At 57.5% G+C, this 18,926-nt stretch overlaps 7 protein-coding genes across 7 annotated transcripts; 4 read left to right on the top strand and 3 right to left on the bottom strand.

Moving 5' to 3' along the window:
- Positions 1 to 1,792: 1,792 nt before the first annotated feature.
- On the top strand, positions 1,793 to 2,791 carry PG985_003373 (uncharacterized protein; the record flags this gene model as incomplete). The annotated part of the gene is made up of 2 exons (XM_066823142.1): positions 1,793 to 2,234; positions 2,298 to 2,791. The coding sequence occupies 2 exons, from the start codon at positions 1,793 to 1,795 to the stop codon at positions 2,789 to 2,791; spliced, it is 936 nt and encodes a 311-aa protein (XP_066690574.1).
- Positions 2,792 to 3,131: 340 nt separating this feature from the next.
- On the bottom strand, positions 3,132 to 4,556 carry PG985_003372 (uncharacterized protein; the record flags this gene model as incomplete). The annotated part of the gene is made up of 1 exon (XM_066823141.1): positions 3,132 to 4,556. The coding sequence occupies one exon, from the start codon at positions 4,554 to 4,556 to the stop codon at positions 3,132 to 3,134; it is 1,425 nt and encodes a 474-aa protein (XP_066690573.1).
- A 3,179-nt stretch (positions 4,557 to 7,735) lies between these two features.
- On the top strand, positions 7,736 to 8,602 carry PG985_003371 (Alpha/Beta hydrolase protein; the record flags this gene model as incomplete). The annotated part of the gene is made up of 1 exon (XM_066823140.1): positions 7,736 to 8,602. The coding sequence occupies one exon, from the start codon at positions 7,736 to 7,738 to the stop codon at positions 8,600 to 8,602; it is 867 nt and encodes a 288-aa protein (XP_066690572.1).
- Positions 8,603 to 11,460: 2,858 nt separating this feature from the next.
- PG985_003370 (uncharacterized protein) lies at positions 11,461 to 12,405 on the top strand (the record flags this gene model as incomplete). Its single annotated transcript, XM_066823139.1, has 1 exon — positions 11,461 to 12,405. One exon carries the CDS (start codon positions 11,461 to 11,463, stop codon positions 12,403 to 12,405), a length of 945 nt encoding a protein of 314 aa, XP_066690571.1.
- An 822-nt stretch (positions 12,406 to 13,227) lies between these two features.
- On the top strand, positions 13,228 to 14,281 carry PG985_003369 (Aldo/keto reductase; the record flags this gene model as incomplete). The annotated part of the gene is made up of 4 exons (XM_066823138.1): positions 13,228 to 13,440; positions 13,530 to 13,650; positions 13,701 to 14,049; positions 14,101 to 14,281. The coding sequence occupies 4 exons, from the start codon at positions 13,228 to 13,230 to the stop codon at positions 14,279 to 14,281; spliced, it is 864 nt and encodes a 287-aa protein (XP_066690570.1).
- Positions 14,282 to 14,830: 549 nt separating this feature from the next.
- PG985_003368 (uncharacterized protein) lies at positions 14,831 to 15,796 on the bottom strand (the record flags this gene model as incomplete). The annotated part of the gene is given in 3 exon segments (XM_066823137.1): positions 14,831 to 15,106; positions 15,123 to 15,269; positions 15,371 to 15,796. 3 exon segments carry the CDS (start codon positions 15,794 to 15,796, stop codon positions 14,831 to 14,833), a joined length of 849 nt encoding a protein of 282 aa, XP_066690569.1.
- An 815-nt stretch (positions 15,797 to 16,611) lies between these two features.
- Positions 16,612 to 18,267, bottom strand: PG985_003367 (HAD-like domain-containing protein; the record flags this gene model as incomplete). The annotated part of the gene is made up of 2 exons (XM_066823136.1): positions 16,612 to 17,399; positions 17,490 to 18,267. The coding sequence occupies 2 exons, from the start codon at positions 18,265 to 18,267 to the stop codon at positions 16,612 to 16,614; spliced, it is 1,566 nt and encodes a 521-aa protein (XP_066690568.1).
- Between the last annotated feature and the right edge of the window lie 659 nt (positions 18,268 to 18,926).

The following is an 18,926-nucleotide window of genomic DNA, read 5'->3' as shown; positions in this document are numbered from 1 at the left end:
ACTGGGCCGGCAATCTGGCGGCTCTTATTCGGTTCAGTCATGACCACACCAGTAGGTATGTGGTGGTGGTCTTCGGTTTCCATAGCCGTCGTCAAAGCTCAACTCGGTCGGAGCATCCCGACATCTCGTCCACAACAAGAGAAGCGGATGTCATGCCAAGGAGCACCGGGCCTGTTTACTATTAGCAATCGAACAATTCTCATCTCGATGCGGCGCTATGTGGCCCGGATCCACGCGCTTACTCATTAGCATCCCTCCCACAAAATGACGGGCCATAAGGCGACAGGGTCTGCACCCATCTATCTCGGTTCATTTCCAGCCAGCTGCATTTAACAGGCAGGAAACGATGATTGGCGGGCAGATTGGTTGAGGCAGCGCTGCGAATCTTGCGTCTTTCATGCAGCTGCGTGTAAGTGGGATGCTGGCGATGCTTCTAGCGCGGATTGGAAAGGAACGCCAACCCCGGTGAGGCCTTGCCGTTATCGTGGTCGAGCGAGAACAGCAACTCATTGACCATCAAATCCAGGGTCTGATTTTCTTTCTTCAGGCTTGACAACGACGAGTACATAGTGGCTCTCTCTCTCTCGCCAATCCATCCCCGCTGGATTTCGACGGGGTCCCATCCCCACTCGCAACCCCGGCGACTCAATTTCAGAGGGCTGTCATTTGCAGATTGCCGGACATCTTGGCAGTCCCAAGATGGATAGCATCTCGTCAAGAAACGACAGGCATCCCGAGCAGATGGGGGACCATCATTTCTTCAAAAGAGACCTGCCCCCCGAAAGACTGCTAGCCCTGTGCACTTTCTCGGGCAGATGGCCCAGGTAATTTCATCTTGTTGTCCTTGCCAATCAAGCCCTATCTATTTGCTAGGTAGGGCTGGGCAATCGAAGCTGACTTCTGCTTTTCGACAAAAAGGAAAACGCGGCCGTGGCAATGACTCGGTCGCGGGCGTGCTGTGCTGTGTTGTCCACCAACCCGGCCATGTCCCGGTTAAGTTGGGTGCACCGGCCGGAGCAACTCGTTGCAGGCGGCCACCGACTGAGACATGTGAAGTATGACGCTGAAGGTTGCCATCAGCTGGTCGCGATGTTGTATTGAAGCGCGAAATCGCATCATTCACACATGTCGCCCCGCCATTTCCCCTCACCCGCCCAGCAGGAAAACCAGGCTTCCACCGACGTTCGAGGGTGACATTCCGAAAAGCTGACATGCATCAATGCATGCTGTGCGGCATGCCGGCCACCTCCCCTGGTCAGAAAAAGGCAAAACCCGATGCCGTTCCTGGACCAAAATGGGCAAAAGTCTCAAGACCCGCACCCGCCAAGAGCGGGGACGCCTGTTGATCTATTCCTCCAAACGTGCAGAAACTAAATCACAGAAATTTCCTATGACTACGTGACTGCATAAGGATCCCGGGGCTGGGCAATCGTGATTGGAGGGGCAAGAGACCAAGGTCCGGGGGTGTAAATGCGGTCTCAAAGGTGTTGACAAAAGAAGGGGATGTCGTTGCGATAGGGCCGTGATTGGCCTCTCGCCATCCCACGTTTCCACCACCCCCCGTAGATGGTATAATTGGGGATTCTTATATAGCGAACACCTGCGGCTTGGGCTGGGACGGAGGATGCTCCGGTGTGTGATCGCGCGCGTCATCGTTTGTCAGAACAAGACTTGATTTCTCCCCTTTGATACTACTACTCCAAGTCGCCCCAGTCACTCGTTTGAACCTCTCCTCTCCTCTTACCCAAGGGGCATCCATCAACACCACCGCCGACAGACTATCATCGCCACCATGCGCCTCTCCACCGCCCTCCTCGGCACCGTCCTCGCCACGGCCGCCCAGACGCTCGGCCAAACCGCCGGCGGCGACGACTGGACCAACAACTCGACCAAGCCCATCGAGCAGGTGCCGGCGCCCTGGTCCCTGCACGGCACCGTCTACAGCATCGCCAGCGTGCTGCCGCCGAGCGAGCTGCCGGCCAAGGCCTACGGGCCCCTGGAGCGCGCCGACCGGTCCTACGTCGGCGCCGCCGAGTACGTCGGCCTGCTGGGCATGGTCCAGATCATCCGCTACACCGACTCGCCCGTCGGGCCCTACGACGAGCTGCTCATCGTGCCCGGCTACTTCAAGTACTTCCACGTCGACGAGCAGGGCCGCGAGTCGGAGCGCCTCAACCCGTCCATCACCCGCATCTACGTCAGCCAGAAGTACACGGCCCGGAACGGACGCCTGAGTGAGTGTTGGCCCACAGCATCGCCGCAAGTCAAATACTGAACATGTGCTAACCCACCCCCAGACTGGAACATCCCCAAACACCTCGCCAAATTCGACTGGACCGAAGACGCCGACGGCAGCACCACCGTCAAAGTGTACCCCTTCGACACGACCGGCGACGCCCGCGAGCCCGGCCCGGCCCCCAAGCCCTTTTTCCAGACGACTTTTAGCCCGCTGCTCGGCGGCCTCCCCTTCAGCACCGACCTGTACCGCTGGATCGGCATCAACGCCACCCTGGCCCAGCCGCCCCTGCCGGGCAACCCGAACACCCCGCACGGCGAGCTGGCCGGCACCGACCAGTGGCGCGCCGTCGTCCCGGGGCAGGCCTCGGACCGCTCCAGCCTCGGCTTCTTCGACCTCGACCAGGGCGCGGGCGACGCCGTCGGCCAGACGGGCAAGAACGCCGTCGGCGACGAGCACTTCCCCAACTTCTGGCCCGGTATGCCCCGCGTCAACCTGGGCCTGCGCATGGAGAACGCCAAGATCTCCTTTGGCGAGCCCGAGATTTGGGGTTAAAGGAGAGTCAGAACCACAGGAGCAAATCGCAAAAGAGAGATGAGAAGAGCCGAATGATAAAAGTGATCAATCACCTAAAATATATAACAATCTCCGGATTCTTTAGGATCGCGCACTGCGCCCTTGTTGTAGTCTAGATCCCCTTCGGTCCCTGCCGTCCATCCATCTTTCACACAAAAATATTCTTTGGCCTCAAGCCAGTTGCTAATGCTGCTCGACAGCGCCATCTCCACCAACCAACCCCCTAGTACTCATACTCATTATACCCTCGTCCTCCCCAATATTCATTCTAGTTCCTCGACGCAGTTCTCGTTCGTTTATTATTCATTGATCATTAAAATTATGTGCCGACCGATAGCGTGCTCTGCCCGGGTGTGAAGCGTGACATCAGCGACATCAGCGACTTCTCCGTGGCGCTGCGCGAGGGGCCCTTAAACATCTCGCGCTCGATGGCGTTGTAACACCCCAGTAGCTCGTACAGCAGCCTCTCGCGGTCAATCGCCCGCCGTAGCCCCACCCTTGCCAGGCACGCCTCCGCTGCCTGGAGCAGGACGCTGTACTCGATCGACATCAAAGCCGACCGGTCCCATCGAACATGCTTCGGCGAGCTGCGTAGGAGGGTATTGCTCAAGGTCGGGTCCCGCGCCAGCTCCAGGCACAGGTCCTCGAGCATGTCGTGGTCACGCATAAAGTCCAGCAGCTGCGAGCGCGAGTACTGGGCCAGCAGTGCGGCGTGGTGCCCCTCGCGAACCTGCTCCTGCACGTGGATCACGCACGCGATCTCGTCCATGATGTTCTGGCACAGCATCGGCTTGTTCGGGAAGACGACGCGGTTGTACCCGACCCGGCTCCGCCAGAGGACGTTGCCAAAGACCGAAGAGGCGATACACGGTATGAGAATGACGTACCCATACCACATGGTGGCGCTGATCAGAGAGCCGACCGCGGCGACGACCACCGTCACGCCATATAGGGCGGCGTAGACCTGGTGGTTCCAGAAGCACCGACGGGCCCGTTTCAGGATCTGGGGGTCCCGGAGTTGGGCCTCGACCGCCGACCAGCGCGAGCTACCCTGGCGCCACAAATACACGGCCCAGCCCGCGTTGATGAGCCCGTAAAAGGCCACGAAGCCATTGCCCACGTAGCCGGAGAGCAGGTTGCTGGCCAAGAAGACTCGAGCGTTGCCACCTCCGGGCGCCAGGAGGGTGCCGATCCCGACCAGCAGACCGCCGAACCCGCCGATCATGTCCATCAGGGCCCGGTCGATGAACTCCCATCCCAACTCGCCGCGGTTGACCCATTTCCAGGCTCGGAGGTACATGGCTCGCATCATCGCGTCCTCGTCGGCCCTCATTTGGGACTCGGCTTGCTCCAGCTCGGCTCGCAAAAGGGCCCTCTCCCGCCACAGGAGCTGTAGGTTGTGCCAGCTCTTCCACAGGTCCACAAGAGCGACGCCCGAGGCCATCAAGATGAGCAGACCGCCGGTGATCATGAGCGCCATCGCGAAGGCCGGGACGGGCCGCTGGTTGAAGACGTTGGCGGGGAAGTCGAGGGCGTTGAAGAGCTCCAGCCAGCCGATCAGGAACATCAGGTCGTTGAGGCGGCGGGTGCGGGTTTCGACGACGTAGCCTTTGCCTCGCCGGCGGGACAGGACGAGCGACACGGCCGTCTCAGTCTCGGTCTCGGTCTCAGACCTGGTCTCGGTCTTTATCTCGGTCTTGGGCTCGGTCTCGGGGCTCGCGACGACGGCGGGGGCGTGCAACATCGCGTTGCCGTGGTTGCGGACATGGTCGGTGGTGGTATTATGCATCTGCGCCCTCCTCTTCTTCTTCCTGGAACCGAATTAAAGTTGCAAGGCAGGATCATGGTTTGGGGAGATGAGGTCGGAAAGGGATATATGTCGACCGCTGTTGAGTCGAATCGGTCACTGGAATGTCCCATAAATGATGGACATGGCGCGTGTGCTGTTGGCTGGGTCGGGGTCGGTTGATCAATCGGCTCGGCGACACGGAGTCCTTCTCCTCGTTGGACAGGACAAAGCCAATATATTTATCGAGCTGGAAAGCTGAAGAGTGCGTGTGTCCAACACGAGTGTTTTGATTTTTTTCCCAGCCCATCTTTCAGTTTGGGCTTTCTTTGGTTCGATGTTAAAGAGCTGAAGTTACATTTGTCCCTCCTTTCTGCAGGTCCGGGTGTCCCGTTGTCAAGCTGCTAGCGAGTAGCGTCTGGCTTTGTGCAAATGATGTCATTTCCCCTGACGGTTTATTTCGCTCCTTGGTTCATCCACGCGGGTGTTGCCGATCGGAGGCAACTTGCGTCACTCGACTTGAACCTGTCATTCTTCAATATTGGTGAGCTTCTTGCAAGAATTAGAACTAGATACTATACGCATTGGGTATACGACTGATGGTGCTTGCTTGGCGATTGTGTGTGTGTGTGTGTGTGTGTGTGTGTGTGTGTGTGTGGTCGGCAGTTGGCTGAAGCGGATCCTGGGGTGCATGCAATACCTAGCTGCATTTGCGATGCCAATGTGGCATTCGGAAAAAAGAAACCCAATTTCGAAGGGCCAGGCCTCAAGTGTACTAGGCAGGCAGTACGTAAATAAATAAGTGCATGGGTAGGCCAAAGACCCTGTGCTGCGTTTGACGCATGCGCACGCCGCAAACACGCTCTCGGGTTGCCCGTTTTCACGCCATCAACTAACTGGTTTGGTGCAATTTCCCTGCTTCTGCGAGGTCCCAACTCTTGGTTGGGCTTACCTAGCAGCAACCAAAACAAATGGGGTTCAATCTTCTGGCCAGCAATCGATTGATAACAGTTTGCAAACAGAACCACCATGCAAAATGAGGGAGAGCCGACGAGAGCGAGTCTGAGAGCCTTGGTGCCGAAGAGAACTTTTCTGTGGCATCAATCCATTCGAAGGACGCAGAGTGGACATTGTGGACAGTACACGTACACCATTTGCATTTTTGATGCATCCCTTGGAAGCTGGGAAGCAGGAGGCAGGTTGGTAACAAATCCAACCCACATCGCACCTTCTGCCAACAGCCCAGGGCGCATCCGACAACCGAGAACCGACAACCGACGGTGTCCAGTACGTACCAACGACATGTATCTTAGGTAACCACATCAACGTATTTTTGAGTTCGTTTTTCGGCCGGTTTCGGATTTGACCCAAGCACGCGGACAGGCAAGTCAGCCCTTTCTACGCCAAAAAGAATGTAGCTTTAAGTGTTACGCATATACAAGTATCTACTTAGATGGTGCCTGCCCAGTGCGTCTAGCTTGCAATGGCAATCTCCTCTTTCGCTTCCCCTCGAGTCTTTGCTCGTACGAAAACTTGTCAACCAAAATACGTGACCATTTCTGGGCATGACATGATACGCACGGATAATTCCCAAAGCTTGCGGCAGGGAGCTTCCCTGCAGCTGACACACTGAAGGCAGCAGGGCTCCAGCTCCCAAGACCATCAGCTCCGGCCCTAGCCTCAGCTCGAGCGCCCTTCTTTTTGATCATTGGGTCAAAACCACCACCTCGGGCTTCCCAGAGCTAGCCCGATTAGGAGGCACAGTCCGGCGCCGTTGCGCTCGTCATGCTACAGATGAGACGAAGCTACCGTTGTTCTGGCGCCAGGAGATTTCTTCTCTTATTTTTCCATTCTGGCTAGCAGCAAGCTCCCGAAAAACCACGTGTTTTGGCACGTGTACCTGGCCATCCCGAAGTTCGGGCCTCCATCAGGTGGGCATCTTGTCTCGCGCAAGGGAATGACTGAGGCACCAGTGTTAGGAGTAGGCAAGCAGGCCAGTCCGGCATGTACCTAAGGTAGGTATGCGTATGCATGCTGCTACTAGCTGATTTGATAGGGAATGTTCCCCTCGTCTTTGCTGATCATCGGTAGCCTATACCATGATATCCAGGGTGCCTTGCTTTACTCGGTCCCACACCTGCCGAACATTTCAAGGCCATTGCTCATGACTCCCAGTGTACCCATTGCCGCTGCTACGGTGGCACGAGCCGAAGTAACCTTAAGATGGAGCATCTTTCGGCTTCCATGTTGAGGGAGAGGGAGGCCTGGAGAGATGGCATCGCGCACGCCAGTTGCCGTGAGAGGAGCAGTGAGAGGAGCAGTTGCTCCCGCCCACAAGACTCCGCCACGCATGAAGGTAGGCGGGTTTGAACTAAAGACTGAGAGTCCCTCGGTCCCGCCTCTCCCTTGCGTGCGCGACTCCTCCGGCTCCCACTTCTCGTTTCTAGAATGAAGTGGTCGGGTCAGAAATAGGCCAGGGCTCCCCGTCCACCTGCTCCTAGGTTTCCGATACATCTCCGTCTTTACATACTGACTACTCCCGCACTTGTGTTCTGTCGGTTTCGAACTATCTAGTGACGACTGTCTTAGTTGCTTCACCCCTTCGGCTGTTGCACTCGAGATCCCACCTGTCACATACTCGGCTTTTGTTTAGGCTTCCCGGCAGTTTGGGAGCCAAACTACATTAGATCCCCGGATCGACGTCCTTGTTCCGTATTCTTATTTTGACAAGCGGAACGAGTTGCTGTTTCCTTACATCAAGTACTTATCTGCAGTGGCAACCTGTGGCCACCACTTTTCCGGAACAGCCACATCCAACCGAAACCACGACGGGTCGCTACTAGGCGGTAATCTATGAAGACACCATCAGCGAGACTGCCCCAATTCAACTTGACCATAGGTGGCAGTGCGCCGATACAGCGACGATGCCTTGGGGGTCACCGGCACTAAAACCGACGTCCAACAGCTTCAGCAGCAGTAGCAGCAGCAGTAGCCGCAGCCCGCGTGGACTAAGGTCTAAGGATGATGCGGCAAGCCTGATAAGCAAGTCGTCATCGGGAGGCGAGGGTAGCACGACGGGGGGTTCTATTGTTGGTGGTGGTGGTGGTGGTAGTGGCGGGGGCAGCTGGACGACGACGATGAACAACAACCCCAGCGAGGCCGGCGGTGACAAGGATTTGTTCTTCGTGTCGCTCAACCCGCTGGCGCCCGTGACGGTGGTGATGCTGCACATCCTCTTCAGTTCCCACCTCGACTGGGTGCACATCTGGCCCAAGCTGTCCGAGTACCACCTGCTACTTCCCGACTTGCCGCAACACTCGCGGTCGCGCCACGTCAAGCCATTCTCCTTCGCCCTCGCCGCCGACCTGATCGCCGACATTATCCGGAACCACGCCAACGACGGCAAGGCGCACCTCGTCGGCATGTCCACTGGTGGCTACATTGCCCTCGAGCTCATCCGGCGGCACCCGGACGTCGTCTCGAGCGCCTACGTCTCGGGCGTCTCGTACCTTTTTAACGGGTGGCAGGCCTTGTCGCGGCGCTACCCCAAAGTCATGTACCTGGGTCTCACGGCTTTGCTCAACACCCCGTCGGGCATGTTGCTCAAGGCGACCGGGTGGGCCACGAACCTGCAGAACGAGGAGCTGCTGAGAGAGATCCGCAAGAACACTACGTCCAGCCTGTCGACAACGGGCGTTGGCGACACGCACCGCTACAGCCGCGAGGACGTGGTCGAGGCCGGCCGGCAGAACAAGCGCGTCGCCGTCGTCGCGGGCGGCAAGCAGGACCACATCGAGGGCGCGCATGAGATCGGCCGCCTACTGCGGTCGATGGGCAGCGGCGGTCCCGGCGGGGGCGAGGACACGCGCACATTTGTCGTCAAGAACGGCATACACGCCTGGAATCTGCAGTACCCCGAAATCTTTGCGCAGAGCGTCCGGGCCTGGATCGAGGGGTACCCCATGCCGATGGCCCTAGACCAGCTGGAGGATTCGCAAAACTGAAAGAGGAAGAAGGGGGGAGGAACATGGCGTGCATGTGCGGTTGACTAGCATTCACACCTCTGGGATGACTTCACGACTTGAAATGTTTCGCGACGTTTTGCATCATAGAGCTTCGAGAATTTTTCCACCACGGGGCGGCGGTTTCGATTTCTGATCTTCATGATACCACAGCATTTTCGCTTCTTTTTGTTTCCTTCAGTTATAGATACCATCACCAAGTTTCTTTGCATTCAATTAGATACCATTTTACTTCGCTATTTGCCAGACATGCGGCCTTCATCACTGTACCATAAACGACAAAGGGCATATCAAGTTTGCCTGTAGAGAGCATAGACCATGTCTAGAGGTCAGGAGTAATACTGGCCGGGCGGAAACTTGACCAATTGGGTATGCAGCACGTATGTTGGTTGGGAAGGGGGTTCACGGCCCCTTCGGCCGAGAGAGCCCCTCTGATCAAACGGGGCAACCCCTCTCTTCCTTCGTGCCTTCCAAGTTGTTACTGCACATGCTGGAGGGGAAACGATATCGTCAATACGAAAGGGTTGTAGAATGAGTGCCGATAAACCCCGGCCCGCTGTGTGGAGGACGTTATTTCTAAGTTGGATACTATTATTCAGACTAGCAATCGGACCGACTCCGATCAGGGAAAAAAAAAAGAAGAGAGAAGAGCTGAGCAGGAATTTCAGTACAGAAATAGTCGGCCAAGGGTTTCCATCCATCCTTGTCCATTCCGCTCTCGGGCGACCCTTGTCCCTGGTTCTTTTCCGTCATTGCGGTGTATACTGCGGTATCTGGCGAACAGCCGTTTTAACATGTGATTTGACCCTTGCCGCTTGCCGCGGAGATTAAACAACCTCCCCCATATTCCTTCCGATGACTAAACTACGGCAGGGTATGGTTGATCGATAACGCTGTATTTTATCTATCCATGGATTCTTTTCTTTGGAGGGATAGGGGGGGGGCGCTGGTCTGTGTTCTCCTGGAGATAATTAACTTGAGCCCAGATTACGCCCTGTGTGGTTGGAAGAGGAAGATGCGTACGTATGATATCCTGGGGGGGTCCACGCGACGTCACCTAAGTAGCTTGGGCGGTCTTGGTCATTGCCTGGTGATGTTTGAGTATCCTGGCCCCTACTCGGAGCGAGAGGGAGGAAAACGTGAAAGAGGAGTGATGATCAAGCAAGGCACTGGGAATAGACATGGGGCAATACATGCTGATTCAACCAAGTCAGATGGGGACAGCTCCCTGTATACTCGTTCGACCGAGGTTCTGAGGCTAGTTCGGGCAATACAGACCCTTGTTGAAATAAAGTTCACCATTTCAGCTGGACCTAGACCTCTGCTCCTATCCCCCCGCCAAAAAGATGGTACCCCGAGGCATCAAGCTGTCGCACATTTTGTGTGCTTCTTTCCTCGTCGCTTACGATCATACTTACCCAGGCCCATACTTTTACAGTCCCCCTTCAAGCACCAAACGAAAGATCATGCAACTTGGTGTAGACGTGAGGCGTGATGTTGGCAGTCCGCAGACCGGACTCGGAGAGCTTATCTTGGCAATGGTCAGCCGGCTATGGCGTTCTCAAACAAGCCTCAAGAAGATATCTCAGCGTGGACAAGGGAGATAACCGAATGTACTTATGGTTAGCTCATGGGACAATCTCATTCGTTCTCTAAGCGTCCGTCCACTTGGATGATACATTTGGTGCAAGTGATGCTTCACTTGCTTCTGTCTCTCGAGAGTAAGATTCTTGAAATATCCGTCCATAACGGTTACGGACAAAGACACGAGGTTGAAGATGGGCTAGCTGAGATAACTACTGGGTATGATGGAAACGCCGTATCAAACGGCTGGCCTCTTCATCTTAGGAACCCTTCAGGCGGCGAAGACACGGTCATTGGAGGCGGAACTGGTACGAAGGAATCCATCTTCCGCACAACCGGGGTGATGATGCACCACTGCGGCTGAGACAAGAAGTTCGCATCCAGGGTTGCCAGCGTTTTGTGCACTGGGGAGAAGTCCTCACCCCATCGATTCCGACAACTGTTCCGGATGCCAAAGAAATGGCGTACTTTCTCTCTGAGAGATCGTAAGCCAACAGTGCTTCATCCGATGACTTTCCCAGCGATGACCACTAATGCAATTTCATGCCACGAGGTAACGTTGCTGGGTATGGTTGCATAGGCCTGATGATGTACACTAGTCTTACCAGCAAGATAGCAAGCTGAGGTCTCTTATGACATTGGTAGGGCATTCCTCCTACTTCGGTCCTGGTGGCTGTCTATTTTAGAACGAGTGCGGTTGGGGAAAGAGAAATAAAGATTATGCATGTACGCATGTCAGATGTCCTTGCCCCTGATTCGCCGATACCTGCCAGGGGTGGCGTCTTGCAGAAGCCCGTGCCCTGACCAATGAGACACGCCCGCCGCCCTCCCACTTGGTTCCACGCAACTTCCTATATAGGAAGCGCTGTGACCCCGCGACCCTTATCGGCTGCCCTCGCCGGGGTTCAGTCCATGTCTGAGAGCATCATGATAATGCCATGGTCATTCTGCAACCAAGTGCTTCATGTGAGGAACAAAGACACCAAGGCCTGGATTGCACAGCATGATCATCAGGTAAGAAAGATCACGCAGGCCATCTTTTATCAAAAAGCTCTTGCGATGCGAGATAGCCAAGACTCCCGCGTAGTATCGCGCGGCAGCAATGATAATGAACCGAGTATATAAGCGTAGCAAACTGTCTTACCCTGGAGTAGGCGAAAATAGATTAACTTTGCCTTGCAGAAGCATTCACAAGCCCCCCTGAATAGTAATACTAGTCCAAGCCCAAATTCAATCTTGAATATCTATCCTTTAGTATGTCTTCTTTGCTCAAGTGCATGCAGCTCAGTCTGCCTCTGGCCGCCCTGGCTCTGCCCACCAAGGAGGAAGCCCCAGCAGTGACGGCCATCCATCCCATCGGCCCACCCCTGGAGGAGTTCCGATCGTACTGGTCCAACTCCAACGCGACGATCCCCGAAGTCGCGACCATCTCGCAACAAGACCTGCTGCACCAACGGTCCACCGAGCAGCCCCCCTCTCCTCCCCAGAATCGACAGCAACCCGGGTCCCCAGCCTCCAAGAGGTGGGTCAACGGCGGCGTCGACGACCGGGTCCAGTACAACGACCAGTCCTACCCCTACGCCGCCATGGGCAAGCTCGGCTTCCCGGGCGGCTACTGCACGGGCTCCCTCCTGGGCCCGCGCCACGTCGCCGCCGCGCGCCACTGCTACGTCGCCAACCAGCCCTACGTCTTCCAGCCCGACTACAACGCCGGCGACGTCTTCCCCAGCGCCTCCGTCTCCACCATCCTGCTGTCGAACCGCGACGGCGACGGCGACGGCGGCGACTGCTTCTCCGAGGACGACTGGGCCGTCTTCGTGCTCAGCGACCGCCTCGGCGACGCGCACGGCTACCTCGGCGCCCGCGTCGCCGTCCCGTCGGACGCGGGCCAGGCCAAGTTTGTCAATTTCGGCTACCCGGGCGACCTGAGCGGGGGGAACCGGCCGTACCGCCAGACGGGCGTGACGGCGACGCGCGTCGGGGGCTGCGACCGGGCGGGGCCGGGCCCCGCGCACACGGTCCTCGACTGCTCGGGCGGGCAGTCCGGCAGCTCGCTGTTCGTGACCGAATCTAGTGGGGCTTACTCGTACGGCGTGCTCAGCACGGCCTACGTCAGCGGGGACGTCGTGGTGGACTCGGTGTTTGCGGGGGGCGTGACTTGGGTTAATGCGATTGGGTATGCTCGCAGCAACTGGGCTTGAGGCTCAATTTCGGGTGTAATTAGGGGACGATGGATGGGTTGTTGGGATTCCAGGCTGGCCTGTTTCTTTTCTGACATGTCGCTATATTAGGGCTGTATATAGGTACAATTGAATCCCTCCGTCGACTTGAGCGACGCCACACTGCCACCATCATGCAAGGCACAGCCAATCGCAGAGATACCATGGAGGGGACGCCGGCTTGCTACGTATACGAATACTGACCGAGTGGGCTGTATTAAGTATATTCGAGTGGCGTAACTGTTGGAACAACGGCGAGACGGCGGCCTGTACGATCGGATAACAGGTCACTCCGTTTACACGCCTGTCCTCTTTGGGCAAATCAGACGTTGGTTCTGAGATTAAGATGTTAGCCGACTCAACTTCGAAAAAGTGGATTACTATATTGACCCCCTTTTCGTACTATAATATCGGAGCTGCGTATGAATTATGCCAATGTGAGTCAAGATCTTGGCGTACACTAGAGTAGAAACGTGCCAACGAGTGTTAATTATCATCCATGCCACCCACTGGGATCTAGATGCAGCTATGACTGGGAAATGGGTTCCACCGGCGTGGATGTTATGGTAGCACTCTGGGCCCTCGATGTTGCACCTCGTTTGAGTCCTAAGTCCGGACTATAAGACGTGTCCACGGAGATTATCTAGGCCACCCCCACGCGTGGTTGGACATTGGACGTTGCTGCCGGCGGGAGGTCACTAATCATGTTCGGTCTCGGTCCAACATTCGAGATCGAAGCAAGGGATGCAGCGCCTAAAAGCCTAAGGGGCTTGATACAGCTGAAAGAGGCTGACAAATTCCTCCATGCTTCATGAGATAAAAGCTGATCAAAACGCAAGTGAAGAACGAGAGAGCGCATTCTCCTTGATACAAATCAAGAAGCAAGTCATCATCCCCGAGTATCTTGAGTCTAAAAGATGTTTCCTAGATCTTACCTTGTCCGGCAAAATCACACACGAGGAGGCCATCAAACCCATGAAGGCCGCCCTGGAGAACGGCGCCAACTTCTGGAACGCGGTAAGCACTTAGCCCAGGGGACCTCACTCGCAGCCCTTTCACTTGCAGTCTCCTGCCAACATTGACTACCCACCTAACCCGGTCCCCAGGGCACTTTCTACGGCCCACCCCACGCCCACTCCCTCCACCTCCTCAAGTACTACTTCACCAAGTACCCCGAAGACGCCCCGCGCGTCGTGCTCAGCCTCAAGGGGGCCTACGACATCCGGCGTCAGGCGCTCTCCGCCGCGCCCACGCTGTACACCCGCCCGCCGCCGTAGAGGAGGAGCTCGGCCTGTTCTCGCGCCACGTGCTCGATGGGGGAGGTGTGGCGGACGCGTGTCGCGAGCTGGGCGTGCCGCTCGTGGGCTACAGCCCGATGGGGGCGGGCTGGTTAACGGGCCGGTTCAAGACGCTGGACGATCTGCCGGCCGACGACTATCGTCGACGCTTCCCGCGATTCCAACCTGGCGCCTTTGAACGCAACGTCCGGCTGGCCGAGGCCGTCGGGACAGGTGGCGCGGAGGAAGGGGTGCACGAGTGCACAGATTGCTATTGCCTGGTCCGTAACATCTTTTTCTTTTCTTTTTCCCTCCCTTTCGCTCCCCCTTTTCCAACGAGAGCCGCTGCGTTCCTTGATTCAAGTAAGCTGGCGAGCAACTGACCTGGGAGGACAAACAGGGTGGTCCGTCACGGTGTTATCGCCATCCCGGGCGCGACCAAGGTGTCTCGGGTGGAGGAGAACTGCCGGCGCGTGGAGCTGACGGACGCGGAAGCGGCGGAACTTCAGGAGGCTGTGGACCATACGGTCGTGGCTGGCGACCGATACCCGGAAGCGGCCAAGAAGCATTTGAGCAAATAAGGCCCATGATTCTTCGTCATAATTGGGATGTCAACTACAGAGATGGGGATGTTTGACATCTGTTTAATTTCTTTGCCTCCAAGAATAGTAACCGCTCCGGTCGTGACAGCAAAGCAAGAATATGTCGTACCTATTTGATGACAAGGAGGGGTTGGATGGGCCTTTCTGATCAACGAGGATCGTGCAAATACGTCTAGAACTTGATTATCTGAACAGCTCTTACGAGACGTTCACTCTAAGGGGGTTCAAATTCGGATGGACGGTCAATCAAGGCTTCATCAATAGCGGTCCCAGACGACTTTGTCGCAACCATGCCATATCCCCCTCCGCACCAGCGTTTACGTAGTCCAGCGCCACCTTCACCCAAGGCTCTCTGTCCGCCTCCACGCAGTCCCAAAACGGCGCCGGCATGAACAGCAAGAGAAAGGCACCCATGGCCACGGCCACTTTGCAGACAAACGTGTCGTCGACAATGGCATCCCCCGTGCCGATCCAGTAGGCCCGCAGAAAAGAGGAAAGCAGCACGCCACCCCGCTCCCTGTCGTCGTCTTATTCTTCTCCTCCTCCATCCCCCTTCCCACACTGGGCCTCGAGGACCATGGCCTCCGCCGCCCACAGCCGCACGTCGTAGACCGGGTCCCCGAAGTGGCTAAACTCCCAGTCCACAATGGTGAGCTCCTCGGGGACGGGCTGCTGCTCCTCCCGGGCCCGCACCAGCGTGTTCATGGGCCGAAAGCCCCAGGGCGTCAGCGTCGGGACGGGCGGCGGCCGGCGCAGCACGTCGACGGCGCGCCGAATTTGGGTTTTCGCCGCGGCCCGCTTTCCCTATGGCGGCGCGGACGGCCTGCTCCTCGAGGCCGCCGGGGGCGGTGAAGGTGGCGACGCCGTCGTTGTGGGGCGCCCAGCCGTCGTCGCGGTCGGCGCGGCGGCCGGCGAGGTGGAGGCGGGCTAGCCAGGATCCCAGGCGGGCGCCGACGGCGGCGGGGTCCTGTTGGGGCGAGGGGAGTGTTAGTTAATAGCAGATAGACAGAGGTCAGGGGGAAAAAGTGCAGTCGGTTTGGTTTGGAAAAGAGGGGGGTTGCTGCTCACGGTTATCTTGCCCTCCTTATACGCCACCCGCAGGTCCGTCTCGCCGCCCCAGGTCATCAGGTACCCCCGGCGCGTCTCCTTCAGCACGCGCGGGACCCCGACCGACGGCACCTGGCGGCTGGCCTCGGCCACGGCGGGGGATCGCAGGGCCTTGGTCTCGAGCTGTAGTCGCTCGGCCGCGAGGGGCACGGGGGCCAGCTTGGCCATGCCGTCGGCGCACTTCAGAATCACCGGCTCTCCGGCCCCCCGGCCATGGCTACCGTCGTCGTCGTCGTAGCCGTCGAGGCGCCAGACCCAGCCCGACAGCCCGCCGGACAAAGGCGTCACCTTTCGGCAGACGATTTGGTGCTGCTCGAGGTAGCGGTCGATGCCGCCGCTCCAGTCTCGGGGGTGGGCGGGCGTTTCTTGGGTGATTTCGACGGACATGATGGGAGATGGGTTGTCCGGTTGGGTAACTAATATGCATTTGTAATCGGTATCGACCAAACAAAGTGAACTAAAGCTCCCTGTTGGTGCCAGAACTCCCAAACTCGCTCTTTTTGCAGACGAATAATATGCGTCACGTGCCTACATAATGTATGTGCAAGCAAGATTGCTTTACCTGTAAGTGATATTAGTCCATCCCCGGACCTAGCCGCCTCTCCACACGTTCTTACCGCCACTCGAAAGTACCTGGCCTTATTTTAGTTTCATCTTCCAGGTATCGTGTCGGTCTTGGCCCATCACAGCGCGCCTGCATCGGACCATGCTATAGCGAAGGAAGGTTCACCGGCCCGTGCGGCGCGGGTTGAGCCGTTTCATCTGGTGCACGCCCTATTCTGATTGGCGGGAACGCTGAAAAAGTGGGTGTATTATTGTACCTACATACTATAAACGATTACCGCAATTGGCAACTCAAAAATGCGATTGCCCGCGCGAGTCAGGCCTTTAGTCGCAGCCACGCGAAAGGTGGGCACGCGGGGGACGCGACTTGACTCGGATAAACTTGATTTACGACCAGAGGAAAAGTCATGCGTTTCATAGCGATCTCCATCACAATTCAGAGAGCCCTTGTTCTTAAGGCAGAAATCGTGTCCGGAACCAAACACCCGGCGTCTTGGTTCCGATGTGGAACATGAACGGGACAATTTCACCGGCAGACCCTTGCCAAACTGCTATCAACTACTGGTCCGGACGACACTGGTAATTATCGCATTCAGGCTATCTAGCCATGGCCAGCATTAGGTATGTAATATTAGCTCCTAGTACCCAATACCGCTATCGCCCCCATTGCTGGACGCATCCTCGCTGTGCTTCCGCGCCAAGGGGGCCTGTACTACCGGGGGCGACGATATGCTCTTGTCGTGGTCAGCCGCCTGTGATGATGTTATCGGTCCGTTCATGGCCTCGATCGCTTTCACGGCCAGCGCCGTCGTCAGCCCCTGGTGCCCCAGCTTGACGCCCGTCTTGCCGTACTGGCAGAGCCAACCGACCCCGAACGAACCGTCCGCCTGCTGCTTGGTCAGCAGCTGCTTCAGGTCCGTCGGGTTGCGCAGGCCCACGTAGTGGCACGCCAGGACCCGCATCCCCAGGGCGAGGGGGTCCGCCGTCAGGTTGATGCGCTCCCGCAGGCGTTCTTGGAGAAGTGACTTTTGAGTGCGGCACAAGTCCGAGTCCGGGTTCTCCCGCAGCAGCCGCGCGAAGAAGTACAGGAACACGTCGGGCTGGTGGTAGTACCGCGTCCCGTTCTCGTAGGCGCGGTGCAGGAGCACGTCCTGGATCCAGCTTTTGGTGGCGGCCAGGCCCGGGTCCTGGCCGCGGCCGTAGGTGTAGAAGAGCCGCACGACGTTGACGCAGACGGTGGGATCTGTCCGGTCGCGCGTCGCGTCGAAGTAGACTTTCACGATTCCGTCGGCGGATACCATTTGCGGAGAGAGCATCTCGTCCATGACCGAATTGGAAATTTCGAGACTCGGGGAGAGGACTTTGAGGGCGTAGGATGTCGTGTCGACATCGTCGGGGTAGTTTTGGGATGTTCCAAAAGGGGTACCTGTCGCAAGTTCGGTCAGTCACCCTGGGCTTTCGACATTGATGGGAGGAGGGGGACGATGGCAATGATGCAAATGCAGGGGCTGCTTACCCATGAAGTAATTCCACGTCCGATCAAAGTGCTTGAGCTCAATCAAGCTCAGATCCTCCATGAGCTCGTAAATCAGCAGCTGGCCAAAGTTGTCGGGCACGACGACGCCCGTGCTCGTCTCCGAGTGCAGGCGCCGGGCGTGGAACCGCAGCCACCGCCGCCCCCGCGCCACCGGGTCCTCCAGCAGCGCGAGCAGCCTCTCCCGCACGCCGCCGGCGTCGTCGAAGACGACGCCCTCGCGGAAGCCGAGCGACTTGGCGGCCAGGACGTTCTCGGCCTTGTCGTCGACGAAGACGGTCTGGCCGGCGGCGAGGTCGGCCGCGGAGAGGACGTGGCGGTAGAAGCGCAGCTCCGGCTTGCACATGCCCGCCTCGCTGGACGTGAAGACCCGGTCGAAGATGTCCCAGGCGAACGGCTTGGCCTGCAGGATCGCCCAGTCGGGCCGCGAGATGTTGGACATGGCGTACACGCGCAGGTCCGGGTGCGCGGCCCGGAGCTCGCGCACAAAGGCCACCACGTCGTCGTTCTGGCCCTGGGACGCCCGGGCCAGGTCAAAGGCCGTGGTGATGTCGTCCGCGGGGACGCCGTAGTGGTCTGCTAGGCGGGCGTAGCATTCGTCTTGGCCTAGGAGGCCGCAGTTGTACTCGCGCCAGATGGGCGAGGTGCGGAACTCCTTGAGGAGCTTGGGCTGGACGGGGAGGGCCGAGGCAGGTTTCCAGCTGCAGAGCACATCCCCGATGTCCAGGATGATGGCGGTAATGGGTTGGGCGTTGGTCATTTCCGTATAGTAGTGTCTTGGTAGTCTGCGTTGACCTGGAGTGTTTCAGAAGAGGGTTAACCAACATGGTTTTTGGGTTATGTAAGTTGCAGAGGCGGACGCCTGTTATAGCTGATGCCGTCCGGGGCGTCTCCACGTCCCCCCGTCATCCCCTCTGCCCAAGTTTCCTGTGCCGCAGGCCTCGGGTCTGCAAGATGTTCTTCCCCTCTTGTCAACGATCCGCGACACCCTTGATCAGTTTGGTTTGGGTCACTCCCCTGCTTATACCAGCCTGCAGATGGCATGAGTCGACGAGTTTGTCGCGCCCGTACCGTGGGTAGGTTCCATTCCATCTCATCTCATCTTCTTGGCAGCCAGACACAGCTTAAAGAATGGGGAATGTGCTGTTGAGACGACCCCGTTAAGTAACATGTTTTAGCTCGCCTTCTCACGTATCCATGTTCCAACTTCCCCATGCAGGGCAGTACGTTTCAAACGCTGTGTGCGGCCTCTCCCCTGCCCTTGGATCATCTGGAGATATTATGTAGTATCTGGATTTCAAATTGCTTCCAGAACTCGGTCGCCGGCTTCCACCGGTGGATGGAGACGGTTGTCGTACAGTAAGCAGTCGACGTGGATATAGCCGAAACGGCGATCCGACATTTGCCTTGTTCGGACTG

The sequence above is a fragment of the Apiospora marii genome, assembly GCF_038362585.1.
Source record: "Apiospora marii strain CBS 49790 chromosome Unknown utg000002l_segment0_segment0, whole genome shotgun sequence".
Taxonomy (NCBI): Eukaryota; Fungi; Ascomycota; class Sordariomycetes; order Amphisphaeriales; family Apiosporaceae; genus Apiospora; species Apiospora marii.
Note: the sequence above shows the minus strand (reverse complement) of the source record. Positions and strands in the feature narration are given on the sequence as shown.